General features: G+C 33.5%; 1 protein-coding gene across 1 annotated transcript; it reads left to right on the forward strand.

Moving 5' to 3' along the window:
* Positions 1-6,765: 6,765 nt before the first annotated feature.
* LOC131852271 (uncharacterized) lies at positions 6,766-8,414 on the forward strand. The gene has a single exon (XM_059202929.1). It carries the CDS (start codon positions 6,772-6,774, stop codon positions 8,053-8,055), a length of 1,284 nt encoding a protein of 427 aa, XP_059058912.1. The 5' UTR covers positions 6,766-6,771; the 3' UTR covers positions 8,056-8,414.
* The last annotated feature ends 8,923 nt before the right edge of the window (positions 8,415-17,337 follow it).

Below are 17,337 nucleotides of genomic sequence, written 5' to 3' on the forward strand. Positions count from 1 at the left end.
TGGTAATACATATATAAATTCCGCCCAAGGCAATCGTCATTGTGCCCACAAGGTCAGACGATTCTCACGTTTTTCTTAATTACAGCATCAGTTACCTCGCCTCTTCGAACCTATATGTTAAACTAACTGATGCTCTCGACTTCGTCTACGTTACTTGTTTATTTATTGTACTGCGTTATTTATATAGTGTATTGCTGTAGCACACACATGCAGGTTTACCCTTTATTGAATTGTTATATTATAGGTACTTGTCATTTGATGTTGTAATTAAGCCTGTATGTGTGTACTAAGATACAAATAAAAACTATTATCTATCTATCTATCTATTATTAACCGAGTGTTAACACAAATAATTTTATGGCAAACTAGCTGTACTCGCGACTTCGTCCGCGTGGAATTTAACTTTATTTTTCTAAAATACAAGTAGTCTGAGTCACTCCTTATTACAAAAAAAATGTTGTTTTGTATGTACCGTATTTATATTCATATGCATGTAGCATAAAACGGTTATTTCAATATTACAAACAGACACTCTTCGCTTAATTTATCCCCTTGGGGGTGGAATTAATCAAAATCCTGTCTTAGGGGATGCCTACGTCATAGTAGATTTATGCATGCAAAGTCTCAGCCCGATTAGTTTAAAATTGACAAAGTTTCATATAAACTGTCATCCCCTATTTTATCCCCTTGGGGGTATAATTAATCAAAATCCTTTCTTAGCGGATGCCTACGTCATAACATCTACCTGCATGCCAAATTTCAGCCCGATCCGTCCAGTGGTTTGGGCTGTGCGTTGATAGATCACTATGTCAGTCACCTTTGAGTTATATATATTTAGATAAAGGTATTTACCTCTCTCGACGTTTCGACTAGGTTGCATTAGCCGTGGTCACGAGCTGACTGGAGTAACAGCGATGTCAATGTAGATAGGTGACAGCAGTTTTTTCATCTACCGTCGCTCTAGTGACGGTAAGTGTTCAACGAAAGTCTTCTAATAAATAAATTCAATTAGGAGTGTCACAAAGTTAAAAATTATATATTAAAAAAATAATTGTTACTTAAATGACGAGCGTGCATGGCAATAGTTGATCATGCACGGGATTTTCATTGAATAATAATAATCTCAGGACAATTCACACAGCGCCATCTAGAAACTATAAACCACGATCCAGGTTTCATGTTTGGGGATCGTTCTTACCTGTGTTGGGGACACACATACAAGAACTTTCACATTTACTAATAAGACGTAAGTTTGGCCGTCGTGGGCTCTTGAGCTATAAGTAATTATAATTTTTATTATGTAAATAAAAAAACAATCTATTCTATTCTATTGAGAGATGTACGTTTTTAAAGTGGGTTGAAAATACCGATCTTTCCTTGTTAGAATACGAGTTTAAATATCGGTTTCCGTTACACCTACTACTTGCATAACAACGTTTATTCACAAACAAAACGGTCAATCGAGCAATTTTCACGGCCGATTGTAATATGACCGTTACATATTAGTGTCAACCGGTCATAGGTCACAGACACACTTTGATAGCCGTGTAACGGACGCCATTTTGTTTTGAATATAACCGCCCGCCGCCGCGCCGCTCTGTGTCAAACCGACCACAGATTTTTTTTTTTCCATATTCGTCCATCTCCTTTTCAGTGATGGAACAGGCAAAGATCCTTAGACCGTACAGCCTAGTCTACGTTTATACTTCTTCATATTTGAACAAGCGATGAGGCCAAAGGCCAATTCTTATGTATGTTTATAATAGTCTAGCTATTTAAAGAGGGAACGCTGCCAGTATCTACGGAACGTTGCCTAAAGGGACCCCTTTTAATAATATATTTTAATTTATTTTATAATATGATAATTATATATTTTTTAAGCTTTTTAATTTTAGGTTCTAAGTTGTACAATTAGGTTATGTAAATACTAGTAATAAATATATTTACTTTTATTCAATACATAATATTACATAGTTTAAACTATAATCTGAACTACAGATTAAATATTATGTTTTTAAACTATTTTTTTATGTAACAATGAATATTAGTCGCTCGATAGTCGAAATTTGAAAAAAGTTCAAAAAGATCTCTGAAACAGCTTAAGAAATATATATTGTTAAATGCATATGATTATGTTTGTCATCCAATAAGACTATAGACAATTAATAATAAATATTTATTCGAATTAAATCCATCGAGTAGTAATAAATAAAAAACTCAAACTATATTAATGTATTCTCAATTTGACCACAGACATTTTCTTGTTTCACACACAAGTTTCTTGCTTATTCTTCTTGTGATGAATCTGCATTCCGAATAAGCGGTAGAATAAAAAAAACTTGACTATTCAAAAGTGCTTATATTAAGTTTATTTGAATAAAGATTATTTCTTCAAGATTATTAAAAACTTTAAATCCATAGCACTGACAATATTATCTGATTACACTAATAATGAGTACGTAGCGATTTCTATGTTGATTATCGCATGCCTCTTACTTGTTATACTGTAATTATTTATATAAAAAAACAAAAATTAAAAAGAGCAACACACAAGTTTGTTGCCCGTTCTTCTTGTGATGAATCTGCTTTCCGAATGAGTGGTAGAATCAAAATATGACTATTCAAAAGTGCTTGTAATGAGTTTATTTGAATAAAGATTATTTCTATTTCTATTTCTATTTCATTAACAATAAACAAAAGAGTATATACGGGTGTGTGTCAAATATACAGTAATGTATTTTGATGATTTTAATGTTATTGATTTAATATATTATTTATGGATAATTAAAAAAAATATTCATATCATTCTCTCATCCGTTCGTGTAATTTTCTTAAAAAGTAGTTGTACTCACGGACGTTTTCATCTTAATTGGATCTTAATGAAATCTGGCTTGCTTAATGAAAATTACATAACAGATTGGTAATCTATGATTTTAAAAATCTATGACCTTAGAAAATCGCGCGAAATCTTTTTGATTGTAACAGTTTCTAAAAAAATATTATAAGAGTATTAATGTAAATTAGTTACACTATTTAAAGCTCCGCCAACAACTAAAAAAAAAAGAACACGCCATAAACAAATATTGATTCACGTACAGTTTTAAAATTTGACGCGATCAATATTTATACTTACATCTAGCTGTGCCTGCGACTTCGTCCGCGTGGAATTTAACTTTATTTTTCTAAAATAAAAGTAGCCTAAGTTACTCCTTATAACGTCAGCTACCTGTAAAAAAAGTCCCGTCAACATCGGTCCAGCCATTTCAGAGATTAGCCGAAACAAACAGACAGACAGACAGACAGATAGCCAAAAATTGTAAAAAATGTTATTTTGGTGTATGTACTGTATTTATGTATATTCATAAGCATTTAGTAAAAAACGGTTATTTCTATATTACAAGCAGACACTTCAATTTTATTTATATGTACCTATAGATATAAATAAAACATGGTAAGATCCCGTGATTTTTCTTACACTTATTATTGATTCTACATCAAGTCTTGCATACTATTAATTATTGCAAATCCATACAAAAATCTTGTGGTACGCGCTTTCCTTCTTTAACAATGTACTTACACAGTTACGACCGTGCAGATAAACAAACATAAAGAACAAAGAAAACCACAAAATTATTTCAATTGAATATTGAATTAAACGTAAAGAAACAGTAGTGTGTAGGTATCCATATATCATTACATAGTATAAAACAAAGTCGCTGTCGCTGTCTGTCCGTCCCTATGTATGCTTAAATCTTTATAACTACACGACGAATTTTGAAGTGGTTTTTTCAATAGATAGAGTGATTCAAGAGGAAGGTTTATATGTATAATACATGTATAATTGTACACCCGTGCGAAGTCATTACATTACGTTGTATAAATACGGTACATACACCAAAATAACATTTTTTACAATTTTCGTTTATATATATAGATTTTCTTTATTTGGTAAAGTCACTATTCCAGACCAAGTCGCAGGCACAGCTAGTAGGCTATAAATGTAATAGGTAACTATGACTATTCTATGACAAAATACTCTATATACAGTACAAGTACCTACACTTTCATTTTTTTTCAATGATGGAACAGGCAAAGATCCTTAGACCGTACGGTCTAGTCTACGTCTTAGAGATGTGTCAACTCAAGTTAACTCGAGTTGGGCGTAATTCGAGTTAACTCGAGTTGAATTCTGCCAACTCGAGTTGGAAGAATTCAACTGGTAACTGAATGAATCGAGTTAAAGAGCGAGAGCATGATTCTATCATCGAACTGACAATGACATGAAATTTTCCGATCATTTCATATCATACAATTTTCACTCGTCACAAATATTTGAATATTGATTTGAGTTATTATTTTTTTTTTCGCATATTCGTCCGATTTTTTTTTTTGACAATTCACACAGCGCCATCTAGACCCAAGTTAAGCTAGCTAGAGCTTGTGTTATGTAGTACTAGATGACTGATACATATACATAGATATTTTTTTTTTGTAAATACATACATATTATACATAGAAAACACGCAGACCGTTACAAACAATCATACTCATGAATACAAATGTTTGTGCCGTGCGAGGAATCGAACCCGCGACCATCGGTCGTAAAGCGGTGTGCTTGACCGCTAGACCACCGAGGTCGTCATTATTTGTTATGAATAAAATGACTATGCATTCCATAAGTCCTTGCTCGGTTTTAAAGTGCCATTTCTACTCCTCCCCCCTCTAGGGGGCGAGTAGAAATGGCATTTTAAAAATGAAATTGAGATTTGAATTGATTTGATTGAGAATTAAAATGAAAATGACACTTTCGGTGAAGCTTTCAAGGCTAGCTGCGCCCAAAAACATTAGAATTGTTCGAAAAAAAAAACTTTTATTCCAGGTAACACGAGTCAACTCGAGTTAACTCGAGTTAACTCGAGTCATGTTTATTACGAGTTGGCACATCTCTACTACGCCTATACTTTCAATAAATTCTCAGTTCTAAGCAAAGCAGATACTCAACAATTTCAATTCATACTTTGCACGAAATGCATTATGCATAATATTATATAAACACATTCAAATATAACCCGTATCCCGTTGTAATAAGATTGAAACGTGTAAACGTTTTAATTAACCCTGAACATAGCTGCATACCACAGCACCAAATCTGTTGTTTAACGAAGTGTTGCCACCTAGATGATTTCACCATAAATTTTATAATGTTAATTGAATTTGGTAGATTTTGCGTTGCGCCGGTTATAAGTTTTTTTTTTTAATAGTGACAAACATCATTTTAATTATTTTGTTTTTTACGCGTCGCTTACAAGTGCTTTTATAAAAATAATATTTTTCCACTGGAAATAGTGGTTTTTAATATACGAGTTTAATCTTTTAAAAAATAATTAAAAATAGAAAAAAAATATTACACAGAAAAGATTACACTGAATAAATTACTCATCATTACATAGTATAAAACAAAGTCGCTGTCGCTGTCTATCCGTCCCTATGTATGCTTAAATCTTTAAAACTACGCAACGGATTTTGAATCGGTTTTTTTTAATAGATAGAGTGATTCAAGAGGAAGCTTTATATACATAATACATGTAAACCCGTGCGAAGCCGGGGCAAAAAAATATAGTACTTTCAACGACATTTAATTCCAATATTTTTGATAAAAAATAATATTATTTTTTTAACTAAAATATTGCATATATTTCCAATATATATGTAACATGTTTTTTTAATGATTGATAATGGAATGGTGCGTTCGCATGCATAACGGTAAACGCTGGCAGGGTACCAGTGGAGGATGAACAATTCGATAGGAATTTACAAAGATGGTTTCCAATGGGAACCGCGAGGAGGTCAACCTGGGCTCATTAGTCCACACTATTTACAGTTCCTTTCCCCCGAATATAGTAATATGCGCTTCATTCTTAGAGCTTAAACAACTTGATGACTTTTTATTGTAATTATTAATAGACAACAAGGCTACTTGACTGGCTCAAACTTTATTAGCTTAGAAAAGAGTATATTCTAATGCAAAATTGTAATTCAGTGGTAGTTCTATTGAGTTTAATATAGGTTCAAACTTTATTTTTAATGTCAATGTCAAAAGAATATATAAAATATTTCTGTCACTATGCGCACTATATAATTTGGTATTCGAAATATAAAGCTTTATAAATATAACATACTAGCTGTTCCCGCGGTTTCTCCCGTGTTAAATATCAATATAAAATATAGCCTATGTTTTATTCTGATGCATATACTATATTGTTAAATATTATTTTATTTAAATTATAATTTTTAGTTTATATTGCTAAGTTTTTGCTGTGTTGTTATGTGTTGATAAATGTTATTCTATTCTATTATATTCTAAATCTAAAAATCTGTTCAGTAATTTTTACGTGAACGAGTAACAAACATCCATACTTACAAACGTTTATAATTTTATTAAGATACTAAGTGGCCAGTATTCCACAAATACTATGATGATTTTATAAACTCCAACTAGTGGGATTATTTAAAATTTGTTGGCAACACTTTAAAGAACTCATTACATTCAGTTGACTCCCACATTTCGCGCGCACCGCCCGCGCATCGTCCGTTAAAAAACGTTGCAACGTAAAACATTTAAAAATCAAATCCCAAGTGACAATCAATCATGAATATCTATGTGAATTGTGTATTTACAATTGCAACTTCATTATATTATCATAAATAACACTACAAGGACACCTATTGTGTATTTCGGACCGTTAAAAGTTAACCTATAAGCGTTTTGCGATGGAGGACGTTTACACGATCAAAGTGAAGAGTAAACCTGACACCAGAAACTTATATCCTTCGGAGAGGAGGTACTCTGCGTCCACTGTCTCTGGTTTGGCGTGGGTCCACATAGCTTTGGCTGCAACGTCATTATTACTGGCCTGTTTAGCCATTATAAGTCCTAACACGGAACTGAAACTTTCAAACAACAATACAGACGTTAATGATACAGAATTGTTATTAAATACTACAGATAATATAGACAATGTAACAGATTATGTTAAGGATAATTGTAATAATGATAATAGTTATATTCTCGTGTTAGCCCCGACTTTAATAGCTGTTTTTGCTCTCGCCGCCGGTATAGCGTCCATTCTGGCTTCTGTAAAATGGTATATGGACAATAATATAACTTGGTTGTTTGTTATATCTGTAATATCCACTATAGCATCATTTTCCTCGTTTATAATGATACTCGTTTGGTTCATAACGACCGCTGAAGGCGATATATCGGAGTTTTATAAGGAGAAAATTCCGTTTAAAGATTATATTGTTGTAAAACACACAGATGTTTTAGATAGAAATGAATCACACATCCTCGTGACCTTAAACTCAAACTCGGGAGGTAACAATACATATTTGTTTACCAAACGTGTGCTATCAATAAATATACTAATTGCAGCGGCTCTTGAACTGCTGTGGTCGTTGTTGAGTGTCAAAATATCGTATAAAGGCATGAGAAGTAATTACAAAGATGATAATAATCAAAGGAGGGGCAATTGTATTTCCGTAGTGACAACTATCAAAGGGAACGACCCTAAGAACATGCCGAGGAACGGTAAACTGGTCCCGCAAAAACCAGATTTGATAGAACACTATCCGAGCAAAAAGATCAAAAGGATTTTCCTCGCGCAGAGCGACAACGAGTTTTACTTGAAATCTCAGAATAATAAAGCGAAACAGAACACAGAAACAAGCTCCGAGTTCTATAAAGAGCGTATGTTGAATTTTCTGAACAGATGCGCATCACTAGAGATGTCTGACACAGAAATGAGAACGCCAAGTGTACAATCTGAAGCGGTTCTAAATCCTATACCTGAAATAAATAGCGTTGATATTAATAATGAAAATAAAGCAGAAAATGAAGTCAAGGACCGTAGTACACCGGTCAGTTGGGGCGACACACCCGATCACACGATTTACAATCAGAACACAATAAATTTCGAGAAAATCTTCAAGTTTGGTAAAAAGAATGAGGTGGACAGTGAAAAGATAAATGAGATAAGTGAAAATGCTGAATAATATGGCGTGACTGGAGTAACTTGCTCAATGAATGGACTAGAAAGTGTGTATTGCACGCAGAACTGCAAAACTGTTGTTTTATCGAAACGACCTTAAGTTATTGGGGTCGATTAATTGGGCAAATTGGTCGTGTATAGAGCAAGAAAATAGTCAAGAGGGAGCAATAACTATGTAGCTATAAGTAACAACACAATATGTATAATAACTAACTTGTGTATAATAATATAGCAAGAAAATAGTCAAGAGTTGACGGCCTTGGTCTAGCGGTTTAGCACACCGCCTTACTTCCGATGGTCGCGGGTTCGAGTCCTCGCACGACACAAACATTTGTATTCATGAGTATGATTGTTTGTATCGGTCTGGGTTTTTGCTATGTATAATATGTACGAAAAAAACATATCTATATATTTGTATCAGTTGTCTAGTACCCATAACACAAGCTTTAGGTAGTTTAATTTGGGTCTAGATGGCGCTGTGTGAATTGTCCTGAGATTATTATTATTATTATTATTATAATAACTACCTTGTGTATAATAATAGAGCAAGAAAATAGTCAAGAGGGAGCAATAAATAAATAGCTATTGTTACTGGCGGCTTGTCTACCATTCTTTTTATAAATTTTATATTTTTTATATCTATTTTTTATACGTCACTTTTGACAAACTATATATTGTTTTGTTACTTCTCACTGTGAGCCCTTTTGGGAAGAATACACATTTTTACTAGTATTTGGTTTTTATTAAAATAGTAAAAAAAAAAATGTCTTAAAAAACAGTGTTGCCTCTAGACTTCTATATTGCTCTGTGCCTTGAACTAGCCCTAGGACCAAAAAAAATATGTCTTTAAAACAGTGTTGCCTCTAGACTTCTATATTGCTCTGTGCCTTGAGCTAGCCCTATGACCAAAAAAAGATATTAAAAAACAGTGTTGCCTCTAAACTTGTATCTTACTCTGTGCCTTGAGCTAGCCCTATGACCAAAAAAAATGTCTTAAAAAACAGTGTTGCCTCTAGACTTCTATCTTGCTCTGTGCCTTGAGCTAGCCCTATGACCAAAAAAAGATATTAAAAAACAGTGTTTTCTAAACTTGTATCTTACTCTGTGCCTTGACAGACTATGACCAAAAAAAATGTTTTAAAAAACAGTGTTGCCTCTAGACTTCTATCTTGCTCTGTGCCTTGAGCTAGCCCTATGAATAAAAAATTCTTATTAAAAATATATATCAAATGTAGATTTTTATCTTGCTCTGTGCCTTTGCCCTATGACCAAAAAAAGATGTTAAAAACAGTGTTGCCTCTAAACTTGTATCTTACTCTGTGCCTTGAGCTAGCCCTATGACCAAAAAAAGATATTAAAAACAGTGTTGCCTCTAAACTTGTATCTTACTCTGTGATTTTGAAGCGGTTTCTATGACCAAAAAAAATGTCTTAAAAAACAGTGTTGCCTCTAGACTTCTATCTTGCTCTGTGCCTTGAGCTAGCCCTATGACCAAAAAAAGATATTAAAAAACAGTGTTGCCTCTAAACTTGTATCTTACTCTGTGCCTTGAGCTAGCCCTATGACCAAAAAAAATGTCTTAAAAAACAGTGTTGCCTCTAGACTTCTATCTTGCTCTGTGCCTTGAACTAGCCCTAGGACCAAAAAAATATGTCTTTAAAACAGTGTTGCCTCTAGATTTCTATCTTGCTCTGTGCCTTGAGCTAGCCCTATGACCAAAAAAAGATATTAAAAACAGTGTTGCCTCTAAACTTGTATCTTACTCTGTGCCTTGAGCTAGCCCTATGACCAAAAAAAGATATTAAAAAACAGTGTTGCCTCTAACCTTGTGTCTTACTCTGTATTGCTACTATGACGAAAAAAAATGTCTTAAAAAACAGTGATTTGCCTCTAATTATACTTATAAATAATGCCCTCGTCAAACTTAAAAAAGGTATTCAAAAAACAGTGTTGTCTCTAGATTTTATCTTGCTCTGTTCTTGATAGAAAGCCCTAATGAGAAAAAAGGTATTAAAAAACAGTGTTGCCTCTAGATTTCTATCTTGCTCTGTGCCTTGAGCTAGCCCTATGACCAAAAAAAGATATTAAAAACAGTGTTGCCTCTAAACTTGTATCTTACTCTGTGCCTTGAGCTAGCCCTATGACCAAAAAAAGATATTAAAAACAGTGTTGCCTCTAGACTTCTATCTTGCTCTGTGCCTTGAGCTAGCCCTATGACCAAAAAAAGGTATTAAAAAACAGTGTTGCCTCTAGATTTCTATCTTGCTCTGTGCCTTGAACTAGCTCTAAATATATATATTAAAGTTATTAAAGATCTAGAATAGATTTAGCAATGAATTTAATAAACCGTTGATTATTGTCTGTATATATAGAATAGAATAGAATAGAAAATCATTTATTCAAATAAAGTTACATTGAAGCACTTTTGAATAGTCATTACATTTTTTAATCTACCACTCGTTCGGAAAGCTGTCTCATCACAAGAAGAACGAGCAAGAAACTTGCGTGTTGCTCTTTTAAATAATTTTATTATTACTTTACATTTTTAAGTTTAAGTGTGTGAATACAAACCACATATGTTCTTAGTATTATTAGAAACTAGTAGTCCGACACGGTTTCGTTCGGGCGTTCATAACTTTAAGTTTTGTAAATATTCTAGAATAATATTTTGAAATATTTTCAATTATGTTTATATATAGTTTAAGTGTAAAATAGTAATTTTAAAAACTCTGCTTGTGTAATGAATTAACTCGCCCCGGCTTCGCACGGGTGTACATGTATTATACATATAAACCTTCCTCTTGAATCACTCTATCTATTAAAAAAACCGCTTCAAGGTCCGTTGCGTAGTTTTAAAGATTTAAGCATACATAGGGACAGACAGCGATAACGATTGCTTTATACTGTAACTAGCTACTCGCCCTGGCTTCGCATGGGTGTACATGTATTATACATATAAACCTTCCTCTTGAATCACTCTATCTATTAAAAAACCGCTTCAAAATCCGTTGCGTAGTTTAAAAGGTCTAAGTGAACAGACAGCGGAACATATTTTATTTTATACTATGTAAAGATTACGTACTAATGACTGGACGAATTGCGATGAATTTTTTATAAAAAACTAATCCTCGCAAACGTTGTTTTGCTATATAAATTAAAATCACTATTAAAAAATAGGGGTTGGTGATAGAAAGTGAAAATTTAGGGTTGTATATATTTTATAATGTTACATTATAAAAAAAAATTGTCCAAAAAATAAATGATAGGGCAACTCTTATCACTTAGGGGTATGAAAAATAGATAGTACCTTATTTTAAGACCTACTGAATATGAATATAAAATTTCATAAAAATCTGTCAATCCGTTTCGGAGGAGTATGGTAACTACTTAACATTGTGACACGAGAATTTTGTATATAAGATTAAGGTAAGATTATTAATTCCAGTCAGTAAAATGACATTTCCAGTGTTGCAGGTTTTTAGTCTGGAATTAATTTTTTTATTTATTTATTTATTTAATTCAGGCTACATATAAATCCCAAATAAATAGTAGAATAGAATAGAATAGAAAATCATTTATTCAAATAAACTTAATGTAAGCACTTTTGAATAGTCATAACAATTTGTTTTTTGTCTACCACTCGTTCAGAAAGCTGTCTCATCACAAGAAGAACGAGCAAGAAACTTGTGTGTTGCTCTTAGTGATGTGGTAGAATCGAGTTTTTACAATTAAAAGTTAGTCGAGATTATATTTTTTTTTTCAAAATAAAAAAAAATGTTCAACGTATACGCTAAAGAAACTTACAAAAATAGGGAGTATAGTAAATGGAGATATAATTTTGTAACTATAATTACGTCACATACAGTTATATTAATCAACTAGCTGTACACGCGACCACGCCCGCGTGGAATTAAACTTTATTTTTCTAAAATAAAGGTAGCCTAAGTTACTCCTTATTACATCAGTTTCCTGCCAATAAAAGTCCCGTCAAAATCGGTCCAGCCATTTCAGAGATTACTCGGAACAAAAATTGTAAAATGTGTTATTTTGGTGTATGTTCCATATTTATATTCATATGCATGTAGTAGAAACGGTTATTTCAATATTACAAACAGACACTCCAATTTTATTTATATGTATAGATTAATTTAGTAATAATAATAATTTCATTTATTGTTAACGTTTGACCACCATCAACAGATGGCGCTATATCTGTACATATAATAAAAAATATTCAGAAAATGCATTTTAAAGTTTGTAATAATAATGTTTTATTGAGATTATAGATTATAATGAATTAATTGTAAATACTAATTATTATATGATAAATATATCTGTATTTTAAGACAGTAAATAGGTATTATCATAACCGAATTGTTTTTTAAAGAAATAAACATTTTACATTTTTCTTGTTCATTTTCAAATGACTAATATTTTTATATTTATAACTAGCTTTTGCCCGCGGCTTCGCTCGCGTTAATTTATCCCCTTAGGGGTGGAATTTATCAAAATCCTGTCTTAGGGGATGCCTACGTCATAGTAGATTTATGCATGCAAAGTCTCAGCCCGATCGGTTTAAAATTGACAGTTTCATATAAATTTCATCCCCTATTTTATCCCCTTGGGGGTAGAATTAATCACAATCCTTTCTTAGCGGATGCCTACGTCATGACATCTACCTGCATGCCAAATTTCAGCCCTATCCGTCCAGTGTTTGGGCTGTGCGTTGATAGATCACTATGTCAGTCATCTTTGAGTTTTATATATATATATATATATATATATAGATTTTCATATATTTTTATGTGACTGGAATACCATATGGGCGATTTTTTTTGATGATAATGAAATGGTGCACCCGTCTGCGCTAATGGTATACGCTGGCGGGGCACCAGTGGAGGTTGATAAGATGAACATGAGGTCAGGTCAATTAGCCCATCGTGGCAAATGTACCAGGAGTTTAACATGATGATTTCCTGGTTAACCTGACTAACCTGAAACAGTCATGCTCGCTATAAAGTTCAAACTTGTGGCGGTGTGGTGGGCCGGGTCGATCTGCTCCCTCTAATATGGTTGAGAGGGGGGAAGGGGGGGAGGGGGATTGTTAGTAATGTGGATTGATAACCCCATTGCTAGCAATGTACCATGTCAGGTCGACCTCCACGCGGTTCCCCCTGGAAACCATCGTGTTAATTTCCTGGTGAATTTGTCACGATGGGCTAACTGACCTGATCTCATGCTCATCTTATCATCCTCCACTGGTGCCTCGCCAGCGTAAACCGTTAGCGCAGGCGGGTGCACCATTTCATTATCATCCACAAAAAAAAAAAAAATATGGTTGAGAGGGGGGAAAGGGGATTGTTAGTAATGTGGACTGATGCACTTATTGCTAGCAATGTACCATGTCAGGTTGACCTCCACGCGGTTCCCCCTGGAAACCATCGTGATAAATTCTTGGCGAATTTGTCACGATGGGCTAACTGAACTGACTTCATGCTCATCTTAACATCCTCCACTGGTGCCCCGCCAGCGTAAACCGTTAGCGCAGGCGGGTGCACCATTCCATTATCATCCATATTAAAAAAAAAAAAATGGTTGAGAACAATGATGGCTGGCTCATACGTCATACTCGTGAACGGGTGCTGCTTGTGGGGACTGGTCTGTTCAGGTTGTGAACACTGATTAAATTTTTTGTTCTTTGCGATAGCATATGCTGGTGGTCACTCTATTCTCCCAAATTTGAATTTTAATGACTGTATGTTATTATAAACATGTTCCACTATTATTTGAAAAGAATACGAGCTGAGTTTCTTGTCAGTTCTTCTCATCTCGATATCATTCCGAACTGACGGTAGATTTGACACATCATAAGAGTCTGTAATAGACCTACATGAATAAAGATATTTTGAATTTGAATGAGTTATTCGTACATATTATTTCCAATCTACTTGCCCCCGCTAATGGAAGGTTTTTTAGACCTATAGCACTGCCTACATAGATATAGTGCGGTACATCTAAATAGGCAATGATTAGGTACCACTTACCATCAAGGACGTCAAGTTTATAATAATAACGACGAATTTCGACGACCTCGGTGGTCTAGCGGTCTAGCATACCGCTTTACGATGGTCGTGGGTTCGATTCCTCGCACGGCACAGACATTTGTATTCGTGAGTATGATTGTTTGTATCGGTCTGGGTGTTTTCTATGTATAATATGTATGTATTTACAAAAAAAATATCTATGTATATGTATCAGTTGTCTAGTACCCACAACACAAGGCTCTAGATAATGCTGTGTGAATTGTCAAAAAAAAACCCTGCACAGTTAACACAGCGCCATGTAGCCCCACGGTAAGAGCTTGTGTTATGGGTACTAGACAACTGCAACTGATACAAATACTTAGATACTTTTTTTTGTAAATACATACGTATTATACATAGAAAACACCCAGACTGATACAAACAATCGTACTCATGAATACAAATGTTTACCGTGCGTTATTTTTGAACCTAAACATTATTTTTTCTGTGCTAAAACGGTACACCACTGAAGACGTCAAACGTTTGATATTACAATTACATAAAAAAATTGACACGAGAAGATACCAAGAGGACGAGAATAAAAGCCTCCGTCAATAATAATAATATTTTTGTCAATTTTTCCACACAGACAGAAAAAGCAAACGAAGATGCGGGAAAAAGCTAGTCACATTTACATTGACACATTTCTTTACAATGTTACTTTAGAAGTATCTCCTTTGGTAAGTTCAACTACTATCCTTTTAATAAAAACCATCGCTCCTAAGAATATCCTTCAATTTTGTCCCTGACGGGTCTAGGTAGCGAACTTTGAAATAGGGCAAAACAATATATAGTAGTCGCAGTGCTACAAGTGCTACACATATAAAAAATATAAACCTACAAATAAATAAACTTTTAGATAACGAAACTTGTTATATCATCTGTAAATTTATTCTCGTAAACCAGTCTTCTATTACGCATTCAAGAATTTATAAAGAACGTACTAACCTATCTGTTTTTATAATAGTTTTTTATTTATCTTACTAATATAAACGCGAAAGTTTGTAAGTATGGATGTTTGTTACTCTGACGCAAAAAGTGCTGAATGGATTTTGATGAAACTTTACAATAATATAGCATATACACTAGAGTAACATATAGGCTATAAATTTCATATATTATTATACATTAATATAGATCTACGTAGGTCGTAGTGCTATAGGTTTCTTAGCATCAACTAATAGCCAAATACTTTTTTAAAAGTGTTTTTATAAGAATTTTTGGTATATAATATATACATATATATATATCATAGTTTTTTTAAATATTTGTGTTATTTCTACGTGAAGCCAGTTCCGGAATAACCTAGTCCCAAGACAGGCCCAGGCCAGTCACAACAGATCTGACTCCCCGTCAAATTTAAACGGGGATCGAAATTACGACGGCCTGAGCCGAAGTTCGAACCCCTAGCGCTTGGGGGAAAGGGGATTGTTAGTAATGTGGACTAATGAACCTATCGCTAGCAATGTACCATGTCAGATCGACCTTCACGCGGTTCCCCCTGGAAACCATCGTGATACATTCCTGGTGAATTTGTCACGATGTGCTAACTGACCTGACCTCATGCTCATCTTATCATCCTCCACTGGTGCCCCGCCAGCGTAAACCGTTAGCGCAGGCGGGTGCACCATTCCATTATCATCCATTAAAAAACTTGACGTTCATAAGCAGCTAAAATGTAGTACATGAATAAATGATTTTTGAATTTGAATTTGCTCCATAAGTTCCTTTGGAAAATGCCAAAAACTCGCCTTTTATAAAATAGTTCGAATAAAAACTCAACTTTTTTATATTCTAGTATTTGTACTAGTACATAGTTTAAATTGCTAAATAACCTGACTTCATGCTCAACTTCTCATCCTCCACTGGTGCCCCGCCAGCGTAAACCGTTAGCGCAGGCGGGTGCACCATTCCATTATGATACACTAAAAAAAACTACGCCACTGCCTCAATCCTGCACTAAGTACTGAACAATACTGGAAGATATTCACTGACCAAGGACTATTACTCACTAAACGATTACTTGAATGACGAGCGTGCATGGCAATAGTTTTCATGTTCGGGATTTTCATTTAAAGTTAGACATAGACACCTATATAAATACCTATACATTGTAAGTAAACTGGCTTTTAAAAAAAAAGTACTTCTTTTTTTTATTTAATATTTTTTTGGATACAAGTATTTTTAGCCCAAAAGAAAATACATGAATAAAAACCGTTTTAAAAAAATTATAATTTTGTGTCAATTAGATATTTAATTATTTTTGCAATAAACATTCAATTTTTTCTATTAGTCCTAATCTAAACAGAGCTTTTCTATGGGTACTAGTCAAAAAGTAATTTTTCTTTTCCTATCAGTATTTTAAAAAGTACAAGACGTCCATATCAAAAATAGTTGCAATAAACACAAAAAGAATTGTACATAAAACCTCAACAATAATAATAATAATTTTAGGACAATTCACACAGCGCCATCTAGTGCCAAGCTAAGCAGAAGTGTTATGGGTACTAGACAACTAATAGCTGTTACTGGAGCGGGAACACAACTACTATTTTAATAAAAACCAAATATACTAGTAAAAATGTGTATTCTTCCCAAAAGGGCTTACAGCAAGAAGTAACAAAACAATATATAGTTAGTCAAAAGTGACATATAAAAAATATAAAGTTAATAAAAAGAATGGTAGACAAGCTACAGTAACAATAGCTATTTATTTATTGCTCCCTCTTGACTATTTTCTAACTATTATTATACACAAGGTAGTTATTATAATAATAATAATAATAATAATAATCTCACGACAATTCACACAGCGCCATCTAGTCTTAAGTTAAGCTAGCTAAAGCTTGTGTTATGGGTACTAGATAACAAATAAATTTTTTCGTAAATGATACAAATATTTTTTTTTTTCGTAAATACATACATAACTCCTTCACTGTCCAAGCCATTCGCCTCTGGAACTCTCTACCACTCTCCATACGATCAGCTCAAACACATGCATCATTTAAAAATAGACTAAAATCTCATTATCTCTCTTCAAAGTACATGTTTTTTTTTCGCATTTCTTACAATATGTAGTTTATATGTATGTATATATGTAGGTTTATATATTTATTCCCTTATTGTATGTATGTATATCATATATCTAGTAGTATAATAAATAGTGTCTTATGTGTGCCACCTACCCTATTATGTGTACATAA

Source organism: Achroia grisella, unplaced genomic scaffold (assembly GCF_030625045.1).
Source record: "Achroia grisella isolate CSIRO2021 unplaced genomic scaffold, CSIRO_AGI_Agris_v1 utg841, whole genome shotgun sequence".
Classification (NCBI taxonomy): Eukaryota; Metazoa; Arthropoda; class Insecta; order Lepidoptera; family Pyralidae; genus Achroia; species Achroia grisella.